At 41.3% G+C, this 16,130-nt stretch overlaps 1 protein-coding gene across 1 annotated transcript in view; it reads left to right on the top strand.

Annotated features, from left to right (window-relative positions):
- The first annotated feature begins 414 nt into the window (after window positions 1–414).
- LOC116995272 (ethanolamine kinase 1-like) overlaps window positions 415–16,130 on the top strand; it is a 30,287-nt gene continuing 14,571 nt past the window's right edge. Inside the window, exons 1-4 of the mRNA XM_033057827.2 lie at window positions 415–855; window positions 10,517–10,776; window positions 11,474–11,614; window positions 12,302–12,444. Coding sequence (XP_032913718.1) covers window positions 430–855; window positions 10,517–10,776; window positions 11,474–11,614; window positions 12,302–12,444 — 970 coding nt within the window. The 5' untranslated portion in view covers window positions 415–429. The remainder of the gene's footprint in view (window positions 856–10,516; window positions 10,777–11,473; window positions 11,615–12,301; window positions 12,445–16,130) is intronic.

Genomic DNA, 16,130 nt, shown 5'->3' on the forward strand with positions numbered 1-16,130 from the left:
GAATGTGAAAGGAGGCAAGTACTCCTAGGACTATTAAGGGGAGCATCGAAATATTTCTAAAAAATATGGGGTTTTTTTTTTCTCCTGGTTGATACAAACTGTGGCGTAGTCTGGGCTTTTTTTTTTTTTTTTCCCTCCGGCCGAAAATAACTTCAACAAGATTTCCAGCATAAAATAAGTTAGAGGAAAGAATGAAGGACTGTAACTGCTGTGTGGAAGGAGCGGATCAAGGTGCTGAGCAGGTGCGTGCCCCGCAGGGGATGGCCAACAAAATGGAAGACGAGGTGAGGGGGGAAAGCCGGGACGCAAATTAAAGACAGGAAAATCGACGGCAGCAGACAACTCCAAGCCGGATGAGGATCAGTTGCCGGCCCCGCATTCCTTCACACCCGCGGACACATTTGGCCAGACCCCTCCCTGGCCGGGGGGATGCCGGGGGACAGCGGGGCGCCGAAGGGGGAAGGCAGATGCTGCAGGAGGCAGGCAGGTGAGGAGAATGGGCGGGGGGCAGGGGGAGGGCTCTGTCCGGCCCCGCCCGCTCTCCCAGGCTGCTCCGCGGAGCAGCGGGGAGGTGGAGCCGCTTTATTGGGAGCCCAAGTGGAAATTTCCCCGTCAGTTGCCGGCACCGCCGCGGAGGAAAGGCCGGTGCGAGCCGCCCGCTCTCGTCTCGCCGTGTCGCGCCGCTCGCTGCCCGCTGTCATGTCCAACTACATCCACGTCCCGCCCGGCTCTCCGGAGGTGCCCAAGCTGGACATCACCGTCAGCGAGCGGGAGGGGCCCGGGTACCGCCAGGGCGCCCTGCAGCTGCTGCGCCGGCTGCGCCCGCACTGGAGACCCGAGGAGGTGACGCTGCAGGTACGGCGGGGCCCGGGCTCTGCTCTGCGCGGGGGATGCGGCAGCGCGTCCGCGGGCAGGGAGGGGAAGAGCGGGCAGGGAAGGGGGAGGGCGGGCGGCCATTGTGCGGGGGAGCTGCCGCCTTGTTTCCTCGCCCTCCCTCCTTCCCCCGCGCTCGCCGCAGCCCCCTGCGCGGAGCCCCATTTGCTGGGCGGCCCGGCGGCGGGGCGGGGCGGCGCAGCAGCATCCCCGGCTCCGCGCTGCTTCCTCCCCACCGCCCGCTTCCCTCCTCCTCCTCCTCCCACGGCCTCCCCGCGGCAGCGGCGGGGAGAGCTCGAGAGCCGGGGGCGAGGGAAGGAAGGGGAGGTGTTCCTGAGCGTCACCCTCGCCGTGTCGCTGGGGCTGGGGCGTGCTTTTAAAGCGGCGGCAGAGCAAAGGACAGGCCGTGCCGGAGGGGGGCATTCCGCCGGGCTGGGGCGCTCCTGCGGGCGGTGGAGCCCGTGTCGGGTGCTGCCTGTAATAGAAACTATAATACATGTGTGTCTGGTGTTCTTAGCCGGGCTGGGTTAGGCTGGCCGTGTCGGTACAGCCCCGGTCACGCCCTTGCTCGCTGCTCCTGCCTCAAGCACCGCTGCTCGCTCTGGTGTCTCATAGGTGAGCAGTCACTCGTACTCGTGACGAGTCATCTGCCGGAGGATTGGCTGCTTCTGTGCTTCTAGAATATGCTTGACGTGGTGCCCTGGAGTTAAAAACTCTTTAGCCAATTTGCCTGGCTAAAATAGCGCTTCAGTCTGTGGTTAGTTGAGCATTTTGTTCTATGCTCAACTGTAATATGGAGATGTCTTATTTCAATGAAGTTCCTCTCCAGAGAGCTGCTGAACCAATTTATTCAGCAGAATTTTTTTATTCAGCATTGTTGAGGAACATTATCCTATTAAGAAGGGATGACTCTGTCCTTTGGGAAAAGTTGTAGTAGGTTTAAGAAAAAAAAAGTTGCTTCCTTCTGCAACTCCTTTTGCAAGAAAGAACAGAATGAAAAACATCAGTGCCATTGATGTGGAACAGGGGCTCTTTTGACTGGTCACACAGAAGTGAAGTAGGAGATTACTATCTGTGGTTAGAGGTTTCTGTCTAAAAAATATCTTGAGTTTAGTTTTAAACAAGTTACTTTAAGAACACAACTTTTCAGCTTGGTGTTTTCCTTTTAAACAGTGGAAGAACATTCTATTCACAAAGCTCTTCAAATGGCCTTTTATTTTAAACTCTTTAGCTTGTGTTTAAGCTGCTGTGAGTGTGTAACAAGCAGGAGTGCATGTGTTTTGGAACAGGTTCCAGCAGCAGTGATGACATTACAACCAGTTACAGATTCATATTGTACATGCATCAAATACAGAAAGGTGCTGAAATGAAAGGTGGCTCTTTTTGTGAAGACTAAGAAGTGAACAGCAGGATGCTCTGGAGGAGTCCTCCCTTTAGATTGGAAGATATGCTTGACTAATCTGAAACGGCAAAATGGACAAAGAACAGTGATAGGTTTAATGAACTGCTGATTCCTCTGGTGAACTCTGCTATTTGCTACCTTTGCTCTTAGTAGTTCTTGGGTCAGAACAGCTAGTAAGAAGCTGAAGAGTCCAGAGTTTGATTTGAAAACATTAATTAACTTCTCTTGCAAAAATTTACTGTTGTGTATTAATTTATTTAGTCAGCTAAACAATTTCGAAATTGTAGTTAGTGTATGTTAGTGCTTAATCCTCACTCTCTAAGATTTACAAGTGCCTAAAATGAGGAATATATTTTAAGATTTTTTTTATTTACACATTAGCATAAAGCACAAATGGAAGGTAAAAATAATTAAGATCTGCAGTGCTTAAATTATTCTTTTATTGTGTTATTTATCAGAAAGGCTATGACACCAGAAGCATTACTCATAACTTTTTGAAATGGAAGCAGCTATCTCATTTATATCAAGTTATATATTGTGAATTTTGTCCTTACAGGGCACTACAAATGTTAGAGTTACTTTACATCTCTAGGGAGAAACAGGATTTTTTGTCTAAACATTCATCTTCATGTATGTTGTGCAGTTGTCAACTGAAAATATCCTAGAAACTGTATAGAATTAAGTGCTGATTTTATAACTCTTGTATTTTTGAGGTTTGCTTTTTCTGCTTTTTGCAGTAGTCACTTTTGATTCTGGAATGACTGTTTTCTTAGTAATAGCAATGTTGAGTAGTCCTGGTTGGAAGGCATCTTTGGAGGTCTCTCTCTCCTAAACTTCTGCTGAAAAACTCACTGCTTATTAAATTCAGAAATTGGCTGTTATGAACATGAGAAGCAGGTTTTTAAAATTTGTTTGTAAAAATGCTCTTCTAACTCAAAACAGGGCTTCTGCATTTGTAAGCTGCCTGAATTTAGACAGTGGGCATTTCAGTTTTTATATTCTGCCTGATTCTTAATGAAACAGAAAAACATAATTGTTTTAACTCTTTACTCCTTTAAAGAGGTTGTATTACCCTTCCTAATGTAAAAACATACAGATTGGATTTTGTTGCCCACTTTATGAATTCCTTATTTTTTCTCTTTTGTGGTGATTCAAGCAAGATCAGTGTTGGCTTACAGTATGGGAAAATTAGTTACCACTTCAGTAGTGTTGATCCAGGATTCTTTTATCCCATGACTGTCTATCTCTTGTAAGTCTGGTGGCAGAGAAGGATTCAGTAGGATAATGCACAATTTCTTCTCTGCAGTGTAATATTACAGTGCAAGAAAAACCATCAGTATTTCTTACCATTCTGCAGTAATATTTTGTATTGAGAATAAAGGCTGCCTGTTTTTATTGGTGAAAAGGCTTAATACTGATAGTATTAATTTATACCATTATTATTTAGACCAGAATGGTATATATGTGAAAAAATTTGCTGAAGAATCATTCAAAGTTCTAAAATCATGATAATGCTAGGCTGGCAAACAGTGCTTCTGTCCTGGATGAAATCTGAGGAGAGGTGGAAAGAATCTGTTTTGCAAAGGGGATTAAATTTTTCATAAAGGCACTCATAACACCCCCCCCTGCAAATCCTGCAAACAACTTATCTCCAAGTAAGTTGGATTAATTTGCTTTTTTAATTCTCTGAAATAATTGGGCCTTCCTTGTTTTCTAGTACTGTGGTTTTTGTGGTTTTGGTTTTTTTTGTTTGTTTGTTTTCCCCCTGAGATCTGCATGTCTCTGCACATACCAACACTTTGCATGATTTTACTACTGCAACACTTTATAATTTGCAAAGATTTGTTCCTGCAGCTATGAAATGTGAACGGGATGGACTCAGGCTTATAAAAATGCTGCTTTCACCGATGAAACCACCACCCACCTATTTTCCTGTTTACCAGATTAGCTTTTGTCCTTATTTCTTTGATTTTTTCTTCCTGACTCAATAGCTTTTCTTTAGGCAGTATTTTCTAGCTGCTGATCTAATTTATATGCTTGTGTTGATCTTGATATTCTCTTTATAACAAATTATAATTTGGTTCAGAGTTCTGAACTTGAAATATTTTTTAGTTTATTTAAACAAACTGAGGGTGGGTTTAAAAGCGTTGAAATAATTGAAAGCGTTAGCCTCTGGGAAACAAAGTAAACTAACTTTATTTTGTATCTCAGCGCTGTAACATTTTTCAAGTGAGATGTTTATTTCCCCTCTGGTTTTGGCACATCACCCTCTTCAGCAGTTGGGAAAGCAGTTGACACATAAAGGGGAAGGACTGAATGGAGAAGTGGAGAAATGGAGAAGTGAGGAAAAGAGTAAGAGAAGTGAGAGCTTGAGAATGGGCTGCTGCATTACTGATGTTTTGTAAAAAAACTGGAATTGAGGTGTGCCTTGAATGCAGTGTCACAGAAAGTGGGAAATGCCAGCAGTATTGGATGTCCTTGGAGGTTGGGGTGGTTTCTTCAGTCTCTTAAAATTTCTGATGAAGCTCAATCCCTTGTTTCTAAGGGTTTTTGTAGAGTCTGTGTGGGGCAGAAACTGTAGTGGTATTTTATGTAAGTGATATGCCCATATGTGCCTGATAGATGTGTGTTTGTTGATGACTGGGGTTCAAGTTACAGAGAATCAATATTTGTTTAGGCACAGCTTGGATGAGTTCATGTAAAGGCATATATTTTATGCTACAGGCTTGGCTTGGAAGGAATAATCCAAGACAGTTTAGTTCCTGTCCCTCTGCCCCTCCCTCCCCAGCCCCCAGGCATTTCATGTCGAAATCTTCCAAGGAGAGGAACAGCAAATTAATTATTTGGTTTAGAATAAAGTTTTAGGCTCCTTTCCTATTGGCTTCTTTTAAAAATTATTATCATTATTATTATTTTAAAATCTGTAGCTGTTTTTATTAGTATCACAATTTGTAAAACAAATCCATCACTTTCAAAGAGTTAACTAATTACCTGATGTTGACTGTTTTCAGGTAGAAGAATATTCTTCAGAAATAAGGTGAAAAATTAGTAACTTTTTTTTTTCTAGCATAAAAAAAACCCGCAAAAAACTTTCATGTGTTATCATGCATTTCAGTGAAAAGCAGCCCTCAACCCAAAACTATCCAAAACAAAACCCACACACACCTTGAAGCTGAAGTGTTCATGGTTTGGTAGCCCAAAAAACCTATGTGAAAGTTATACCAGCACTATGTATGCTCCAAGCATTGCTATCTCAATGCTGCTGTTATGCAGAGCACCCCAAGAGTTCAGCAGACACTGCTAGCTCAGCCTCTGGCCAAACTTAGCAGAGAACAGTGCTGTAAAATTGCATGCTTCCTACTTGTGTTGGTATTTTTAATACCAGATGATCTTGCTCGTGCTCATCTGACTATTTAAATCATGCAGACAGTGACTTTCACCTGCTGAGTGTAATGACCTAGAGGATAGGGCTCCAGAGCTTGGAGACCTTTGAATGAGGTTCCTTGTGAGCCCTGTTGATCATGTGAGAATTTACCCAAGGCATTTTCCAGTAGTTGTACTTTGTCCTTCTTTTATGAATAGCTGCAGAAAGAGAGCTACAAAAGCTGCAAAGACAGAAATAGCTAACCTTGTTTCAAGAAAATGGGTTCTTGATCTGTATACCTGTGGATGTATTGTCTGGGTAGACTATACTTTTCCAGAAAAAAAAGATCAATTTAGGCTTACAATATAAAGTTGAAGTTTTTGTGAGCATTAAAGAAGTGTGTTATTGAAGTCTGTTCCTTTCTGGAGATCTCAAAGTCAGTCTGGGGTTCAGCAGCAGAATCTAGGGAATTCCTACTTATTTTTGCTGCAACTTCTGTTTTTATGGCACTACAGTACTGTTTCCTGCATTCTCCAACTATGGATGTAATAACTCAGTCCGGAAGGGAAAAATCAGCTCTTCTGAGTCATAAGTACTTTCTATTTCGCCCCGTGACGCTTTTATTTGTCTATTCATTCTTATTACACGTGATTGCAATTTTATTCTCATTCTTTTGAACACTTGGAACAATGGGATTAGATAGAAGCTTTTCATGAAACACCTGCTTATTAGATGGGAGCATATGCATCATATGCCCTTTCCAGGAATCTAATAGCCTAATAGCAGTGCTTTTAGGGTAAGCTGTCTCAAAGATGCTTCATGTCTTGGTTGAAATTGCTCTCTTCCTGGGCTCCCTTGTCCTACCATGTTTGTACCATGTTCTGCTCTCTGAGAGCTTACTTGTAGCTTTCCACCTTAAACCTGTGTTTCATTAAACAATTTCTTTTTGCCATAAAGCCTTGGATTCAAGCTGGATCTGATTGTACACAGTATAAATATAATTTCTAGAAGTGTTTCTGAATTTAGTTTTACTTTTGTATCACCACATCTGAGAGTATTAAACTGTGATAAGCGCATTTCACAGTAAGTTAACCATCTGTGGATTACAGGAGTGTCAGGATCTTGCTGCTGGAGGTTTTTTGTGTTGCATTGTGTTTTAAACCTCTGACTCTCTTTTTTTTATTTACTCCCAGAATTTTCTATTTTCATTGCATTTTGTAGATTCTTCCCTCTTCTTCCACATGGCCTTGATAGTTTATTGATAATGAGTCCGTTCTCTGCTTTTGATTCTCAACTGATGCTTTTGCTATAGAACTTTTTTGCTGTGCTTCATTTCAGGTTATGTTTTGGGCAAGGCCTTCTAAGCTGATTCTTTAAATGCTAGAGTAAAGGCATTTTGAATAAAAGAATAAAGTGACTATTATGTTCTTTTACTGGTGGTAGTAAACACTAGTTGTTTTCTCATGATGGAATATGGAAATTGTCTACTTGGAATAATGTTATTAGAAAAGTAAGTGAACCCTTCTGCCTTTTTAAGAAGCAAGAGCTAAAATGCTCCTGGGTATAAATAATTATTTGTAGCAGCATGTTACAAATAGATGTTAATAAGTAGAGTTCTTAAATTAACAGTTGAGGGACTCTAATTTCCTTGTTGCAGATTTCTTTTTATTAGTGCTAATGAAACTTTTTTTAAGGGGATAATAGACCTATGACAGAAGGTGTAATGTTCCCAGCAGTGTCTGTTCAACAGTATAAGTGGAATTCTTACTATTTCTTTGCATCAGCACTATTAATTTTTTTTTCTAATGACCTTAGAGATGTCTTGTTCATAGTACATTTTTTTTCTTTTAAACTAAATTTTGGAAGTTTTTGAGTATGGCAGACAAGATACTTTTAAACTTAAACAGCTCAACACAAATAGCTTCAGCAAAGTGCTCTTCATACGTACAGTAATTTCACGATTGAGGTGCACATCCGAGTGTCAGCAACTGTCTTGGGTTACAATACAGAGTGTGATAAAAGGTATCTATTCTATCACCATCTGTTGAGGGTGGGGGCAGTGATCCTTATCTCAATGGCAGATATTCTGCTAATGGGCCAATCCTTTGAAACCAGACAGGGCATTGTTCTTTATCTTTTCACAACCCATCCTTCCTCCAGCCAGTCATTTTCTGCTAATGGCCATTGAGTCCCACTGTGGGACTGATAAAATTACTGCATCCCATTGGAAGTTGCTCCAGCCAGGGGGAAGAGCCCAACATTTCTTACCAAGATAAAAACAGAGGTTTTGGGACACTAAGGGAGCCCCTTTCTCCACTGGACTCCAGAGGAAAACCGGATTTCTCCACATCACCACTGGACCTCCGGAGGGAAACTGCACCTTGTACAGGAGCACTGCTCCAACTGAGCCACATCTGTCACTGCAGGAGGATGCAGCCACCATTTAATGGGACTGCTGCCAACACCCTGCCTGACGGGGTGTCAGGTTGTACCCTGACTTTGTCAGGGTTTGGAGTTTGTTTCTTTGTAGTACTGTATTTCTATTTTAATTTCCCTAGAAAAGAACTGTTATTCCTAATTCCCATATCTTTTCCTGAAAGCCCCTTGATTTCAAAATTATAATAATTTGGAGGGAGGGGGTTTACATTCTCCATTTGAAAGAGAACCTCCTGCCTTTCTCAGCAGACTCCTGTCCTCCAAACTAAACCAGCAACTTTATGTTCTTTGTCCATATATAAGCCACACCTGATTACAAGTCACACTCCCGGGTTCGGACCAAAATTTTAGTCAAAATGGTGAGGCTTATAATCGTGAAATTACTGTACTGAAATTGATTCTGGGTTTATTATAACAGGTATAAGAATCAGTACTTTTATGTTGATTTGCCATCTTTAAGTACTTGTGTCCTGTTCTTGGCTCCCCAGTAGAAGGAGCACACATGCTCATTGGAAAAAGTCCGGCAAAGTTTCATGAAGATTACAGAGGGACCTGGAGACTAGGGACTTGGGACCTTTCATATTTGGCCTGGAAAAAAGGAGACTCACAGGGATGATCTTAGATCTTAGATAAATACCTGATGAGGGGGAACTGAAGAGATACTTAGGCTCCTCTCAGTGTTCAGTGACAGACAAGACAATGGGCACAAAATAAACCTGTGGAATTTCACCTCAACAGGAGAAAAAGCTTTTTTTACCTTGAGGGTGGTCAAATGTTGTTGCCAGATGGGTTATAAAGTCTCCAGAATTCCTGGAGATTTCCCTGGGCAGAGTCCTAGGCAGCTGGCTGTTGGGCAGTTGGCCTTGCTTGATCAGGGAGGTTTAACTGGATCACAGGAGTTCCTTTCCTCACCTGAACAGTTCTGTGACCACACACTTACGACTGGGAAGGTTATGAATGGATGCCTTTATACTATAAGGGTGTAATTTGTGATTTACAAGCATTTTGAAATGTGTTTAAGTATTGCCTGTTCAAAAAGTGAAACATTGCTCAAGCCCAGTGTCTATGGTGCTAAATACAACTAGTTTTCTTAGTTGCAGTGCTTAACATTGTAATAGTTACTATGAAGGCCATTCAAGATTCTTAATTATTTATCTTGAGTTATTAAAGTAATAGCTAATAATAAGATGTGCCCATAAATTGTGAAGTCTTAATTTTGAGTCAGAGACCTTATGAGCAGCTTTATTTGAATTTATGCTTATCCTGTCTAGATGAAAGTTATATAATTTTCTATACCTATTGTTCAAGACTGAGTGTAACTGCTCAAGAAAATTGGGTACCTTTGTATCTTCTGTGTCTTTCCTCAGAAGCTTGAGCTACTTCTTCTAATTTGTGATGACAACTGAAACTTCCCCACTTCTTTTCTGCATTTATTGATGAATCTGTTGACCTCATCAAATTAGGGGTGTTGGGGAAAGCAAGGCATACAAGCTACAATGCATCTACTGTAAAAGTCTCATCTTTTGCTAAACAGGGAGACTTGACCTAACTTCAGATTTTTTTTCTTTAATTATTAAAATTAACTCCTAATTACCAATTTTTCTAAACCCCTGAGATCTGGAAATGATCTGTCACTTGTGTTTGAGTGATGGTACTTTTCAAAATAAAGGCTATATCGTGAAGGGGAAAGGAGAATAGAAGTCAAACTTTCTGAATTGTTTTACTGTTTTATAAAACAAACCAAAAAAAACCCCAAAACACCTCCAACTCATAACAAAACCCCACCCAATCTGTCCAAGGTTCTAAAGAATTATGATGCTTGTAGATACGTTTCTTATTGTTGGTGTGTGTTTTTAGCAAAAACACTTTTTCGTTAAATATTATGGCTCAGAATAATATCTGACACATAACTCACTGCATTTGTCAATATTTTTGTTTTGGGCCTGTCTTAGGGCTTGAGGCAGATGTCATATCAAAGGGTATGTGACCGGACATGAGCAAGTAAGGAAATCTAACTGTTGTCATTGAACACTTAATATTCTGAGCCTGATAAACAACTTTCTCTTTTTCTTCAGCTGACTTGCTGACCTCATTGCTATTAAGAATTAAAAAATATTTGCTGTCCAACTTGAAGCTACTTTTTGCTGCTTGTTTGTTTTACTGTGAGGATGTTTTGTGGGAGGGTTTATTCTTTTTGAATTAAGAATGAGGATTTTGAGGGCACAGAGTATGACTGCAAAGGCAAACCCCCCCCACCCTCTCCCCCAACAATTAATGTTCAAGTATTTTCTTCATGCTATTCCTCTGTATTAAAGATTTCTTTTGTTAATGCTCAATCTAATAAACATTTGTTTTGGGAGCTGAAGGATGACTCAGCATTCTCTTCCTGCTTGCTGAAGATGCAGAGTTGAGTTGCTTATTGCACTATTTTTGCTTTTCAGCTGTTCACCGATGGAATCACCAATAAATTAATTGGCTGCTACGTGGGTGACATAACAGATGATGTCGTTCTAGTTCGGATCTATGGGAACAAGACCGAGCTGCTGGTGGATCGGGATGAGGAGGTGAAGAGTTTCCGTGTGTTGCAGGCCCATGGCTGTGCACCTCAGCTCTACTGCACCTTCAACAATGGCCTGTGCTACGAGTTCATGCAGGGAGAAGCCCTGGATCCAGAGCATGTGTGCAATCCAGACATTTTCAGGTAAGCTTTAAAAAATTTATTTTTTTTAAACTTCGTAATTTCATTGTGCATTTATGAAGTTCTGCCTCGTCTAAAGGACTTTTTTGAGTGGCGTTTGAGCAGGAAATATGTATTTCTGTAAGTCTGTGCTCAGCTGATGTTCACACTGTCTTAGTTATGGTATTTTAGTGCTGAACAAATGATCCTTGATGACTCTGCAGAAGACTACTCATAAAAGGTCTGTTCAGTGTATTTAACACTTGCACGTCACCATTAAAGAGGTCATTGAGTTGTAGGGGCTGGACTTGGTTCAAGTACTTCCAACTGTTTCCAAGACATTCCTTTTGTGACTAGATACCAGAAAGTTCCATTGAGAAATTATTTTTTTAAAATGTTAGCAGTGAACAGAAAGTGCTGATGTCTTAAGATTTTAGTTTTTCATGTGTGCACTTATATATATTTGTCTAAAAATAGCAGCTAATGTAATTCAGTATTTTGAAAAATAAGCAAGAGTAGCCTGTAAATGCAGGTGAAACTTGTGTGCTGTAACTGAACTCCAGTCATTTCCCCTTGCCTTCCTACAGGCTAATGAACTTCTGAGTCTTGAAATGTGCCACCTTATGGCTGCTCTTGTTTAAACCCTCTTTGTATTCCTGAGCTGTATTTTTTAGAATTTTTCAATTAAATATAACATTAATTTAATTTTAATTTTTTTTAGACTCATAGCTAGACAGCTTGCTAAAATCCATACTATTCATGCACACAATGGATGGATCCCTAAATCCAATCTGTGGCTGAAAATGGGGAAATACTTCTCACTCATACCCACAGAATTTGCAGATGAGGAAGTAAATAAGAGGTGGGTATTTCATCATGTTCTTTCCAGACTTCACATTCCTTCTGTTGGAATTTGTGTTTGTACAATATTGTCAGACTTCACATCACTCAGAAAGCAGACTCCAGCTTAAAAATATTCTTTATGTGACTTTGAAATAATGGAGGCCCTTCTTGCTGCATTGTAATTAAAGAATGCTCTAGCAAAGTGGTTTTACAACATCAATTTCTTAAGAAAAGTGAGGAAATATGAATAAATAACTGAAAATGTAGAGGACAAAATGACTAAGTGTGTACTGTGACTAGACTAAATATTAGTGCTCATTTTCTCAGTATAAATACTTATAGTACCTAATACTGCTGTGTATTCTTGGAGGAAGTGCTGCAATGTGAATGGATTTCATGCAATAATTCTTTTAATCTTGCACTTTTAAAATATGTGGGAGTTTATTCATGCTCTGCTCCTGATTTTTGGACTAATGTTGTGCTTACAGCACAGATAATATTCAGAAAATTGTTTTCTGGGGAGGACAGAGAAATGATTGTTATAATTTGACTGCTGTTGTGTCTTGGGAAAGAATGCTCTGGTTTGGGAGAGGGTCTGGTGAATTATTTTGCTGGAAGAATGTAGAGAAAAATACTTCATTACAAATGCTTGATATAGAATACAGAGGAAAGGAAATGTTAACTCTATTTCCTTATACTTGAAAAGGTTCTTAAGTGACGTTCCAAGTCCTCAAGTTCTTCAGGAGGAGATGGCTTGGATGAAGGAAAGACTGTCAAACTTAGGATCGCCAGTGGTGCTCTGTCACAATGACCTGTTGTGTAAGAATATTATTTACAACAAGAAAAGAGGTAGGTGTTGAACTAAGCAGTGAGTAGCTTTATCTGTGCTGTAATTGCATGTGCTGCATCAGTGGTATTGTTTCGTTCACTTGTTGAGGTAAACTTAGTTTGAGCTTTTAAGACTCAGTGTAATGGTAGTGGTACCTGTGCAAATACTGAGTTGCTTAATTAGCTAATTCTCATCTGTATGCTACTGTATAGAAGAAGAAAATCAGTGTTTCTTGCTTTTCTTTAAAGAACTCATGAATTTGTTAAACCCCAGTTTGCCTGTATGGCTGGGCTTAAAAGTAACTGAATACTAATTCTATTCTGGTCGCATAAAGCTTTTGGGAAGAAAATTGTGCATGCATAGAAAATAACATGAAAACTTTCTCCTGTAATGTTTTGTTCTGGTTTGTGATTTTGGGGAATATCCTTACATAATGAAATACCTTAATGATATTAACTACTTCATTCAGTAGCTCAATTTGTTTTCTGCATGAGGTTCACAGGCATCTTTAAAGGTTTCTTTTGTAAATACAGGCTTTGTTGAAACAGTTGTAGGCAGTACACATCTTGGCAAAAATTAATTACTTTTTTGTTTCTATTGCCTTTCATTTTACTTGTAGTTCATGTTCTTAGGATCTGTTAAAACTTCCTTTTTAACACACAGCTTAATGATTTTAGTGGTTTGAGATTCAGTTACTAAGTGAGTCAACCAGCTATAAAAGCAAACAAGTCAAATTTTTGACACTAACATAACCATTGTGCAGTAAAAATACACAATTTTCCTCCCATTGCAAATATCTGAGCTCAGCTAATGTGACTAATCAGATTAGAAGGGGTTTTTTTTTGTCTTAAAATAAGGATGACACATTCCTTCTAGTAGCTGCATATTTTTGTGCCAGTTGACTAAGATTGTTGATAAGTTATGTGCCTTAACTACTAAAGAAAAAGAATAACAAAACCAAGCTGATGCTGGTTCTATATGAAAATTGGCTGCATGTGCTGATGCGTTTCTGCGTCTTGTGTGAATTCTGCATCATTTCCGCATCACCATGTGAAGTGAGGAAATAAACTCTTTTGGTGATTTGTATACAAGTTTCCCTCTGAGTAATAGCATCTCTGAAGGGAGTTGCTAGTACTTTTAGTTCCATATGTGTATATGCGTCCTAACAATGCCATTAACATAAATTTTAAATTCTATTAATTCAGTACCAAGCTTCAGTGGTTTTACTGAGTTTCAATGATGGACTATAGTTCTGCTTAAAAAGAGAAGGGGGAAAGCATGAAAGGTGGAATACCAGATTTGTGGTCTTGCACACTTGGAGTTGTGATATGTAGTACCAAAAATAAATCTTTTTACCAGTTTTTTTTACTGCTGAAATTACCTTGAGTTTTAGAATTCCAGAGCAGACCCACTGAGGTAATTTTTGTAGTGTTTTCGTAGTAAAACCATGCAGCAAAAAGAAAAAAAATCTGAGGAATTCCTTTAAAAACTTTACTGTTATGGTCAATAGGCTTGAAGCTCTGAATTGAAAAGCAAATGCTGTGTGTTTTTCTTTTTGTAAACAGAATAGAGGAAAAAACAATGCTGGTAATGCATCAATTGTGAGCAATCCTACAGTAGCAAATGTGAGTGTTTAGAGTTTGGTGGCTGGGTGTGGAGAAAGAAGGTGTGTAAAGTACTTAGGCTTCAAGCAAGCTGTAAACAGCTGGGCGAAACACTTGGGAATATTAAATAAATACATTATTATACTTATGTTTGAATAGTGTACATGTATTGTGTTGTAAAATTTGTGCAATCTGGGTACAGCAGGGGCCATTTTCATAGTACAGTAATTTCACGAATACAAGCCGCACCAATTTGACTAAGATTTTGCTCCTAAACCGGAAATGCGGCTAATAATCAGGAGCGGCTAATACAACCTCAGAAGTGCCAGCCAGAGTGCCAAGCCGAGCAGCTGCAAAGTCGGCATTTTGCGATTGTTACAAATCGCTACTCTGTTGCACCGCGGGTGGAGCCTGGCTGCCTGCAGGCAGCACGGGGGGCGGGGAGAGAGGCGGGAGAGCTCTCTTTCCTCCTCTGCCACAGCCCAGGGGAGAGACGGGGGGGGCCCGGCGCCGCCATTGCTGCGGCCTGGGGAGGAGAGGGGGGACCCGGGCCGCCCCTACCGCGGCCCGGGGAGGCGGGGGGAAGCCCGCGCCGCCATTGCTGCGGCCCGGGGAGGGGGGGGGGGAAGCGCGCGCCGCCATTGCTGCGGCCCGGGGAGCCGACGGGAGCCCCGCGCAGCCATTGCCGCAGCTCGGGGAGCCGACGGGGTGCTTTGTCCCCGCCCGCCGCCGCCGTGGCAGGAGCGGGGAAACTCCGTCCCTGCCCGCCGCCGGCGCCATGGGCGCGGGAAAGCTCCGTCCCCGCCCGCCGCCGCTGCCGTAGGAGCGGGGGAAGCTCCGTCCCTGCCTGCCACTGCGGGGCAGCGCCGACCCGGGGTGACCGAGCCCAGGGGCAGCGGCGGCCGGCCCCGAGCGGCAGCACCGGGCTGGGCCACCTGGCCCCGTCAACGGCCCCTAGCGGGCCGAGCCTGCACAGCCTTAGCTCAGCCAGCAAACCCCGCCCTCCCGCGGTTCTGTTACTAATTGCACGCAGGTCCTCGCTGCGAACGACAGAGCGGCTTATATTCGGGTGCGGCTTATCTATGGACAAAAACTGAAATGTTTGCCAACACCCAGAGATGCGGCTTATAATCAGTGCGGCTTGTATTCGTGAATTTACTGTAACCAAACGTCAATGACATCTGTGGAAAGGATGATTGTCATTTGAAAGCTGATTTTTATAGCATGCTTTTTACAAAGCATAAACAGAAAGCTCAGCTTTAACTGTAAAGAATTGTGTTTAGCAGAGCAAAAACTTTTCTTGGTATAAAATAATTTTGCAAGAGCACAAAATATAATTTTCTGAAGAATGAGCTTCGCTAGGAATGGCATCACATTTTCTGAAGGCAATTAACAGCTTTGGTGAATGCAATACTCTGACTAAATTCACTCTTCCATCTAAAAAAGCTTCTGTGTATCCAAAAGACCTTGGTGACACTAAACTAAAAACAAGGATGAATTGATTTTCTAGATTAACTACCTTATTTTTTCTATATTCCTCAGTAAAATTTGTGGGAAACTGGTAGTATTGTCTGGGTTTTCAGAAGCTGGCACAAAGAAAACCTAATCTACTTGTTCAAGTAATACTGTATTTATAATTTTGGTTTTGGGTGCTTAATTTGTGCATTTACTAGTTGGGGTGGGGGGATTTTTAGGTGTGTGTTTAAGCTACAGACTCTCAGGATGTATTAGGACTTGTGTCCAATGAAATATGACTAATTATGACTTGTTCCTGAGATTTACCTTAGACTTGTGCTCTGCATTAAATTCACATTAAGTTTTCAGACCTGAAAGAAAAATCCTGATTATGCAACATACTGCGTTTAAGAAAAATCAGTCTCCTGTGCTTATTTATGAGCCTGGAAGACCATGTTGAGTGTTAACTTCATTTAATGGAGTTTCACTCATCTGACTTGAATTTGCTCCTGCTGTGGCTGAGGGAGCTCTGCCTCTTGCTGTTTTGTTAATGTCCATTCGCAGTTACTCAGGATATGAAAATCTGCAAGTGTTGCTTTACGTAACTTACAATTATCACTGTCAACTACCCTTTGAAGGATATATTT

Source organism: Catharus ustulatus, chromosome 4 (assembly GCF_009819885.2).
Source record: "Catharus ustulatus isolate bCatUst1 chromosome 4, bCatUst1.pri.v2, whole genome shotgun sequence".
In the NCBI taxonomy this organism is placed as follows: Eukaryota; Metazoa; Chordata; class Aves; order Passeriformes; family Turdidae; genus Catharus; species Catharus ustulatus.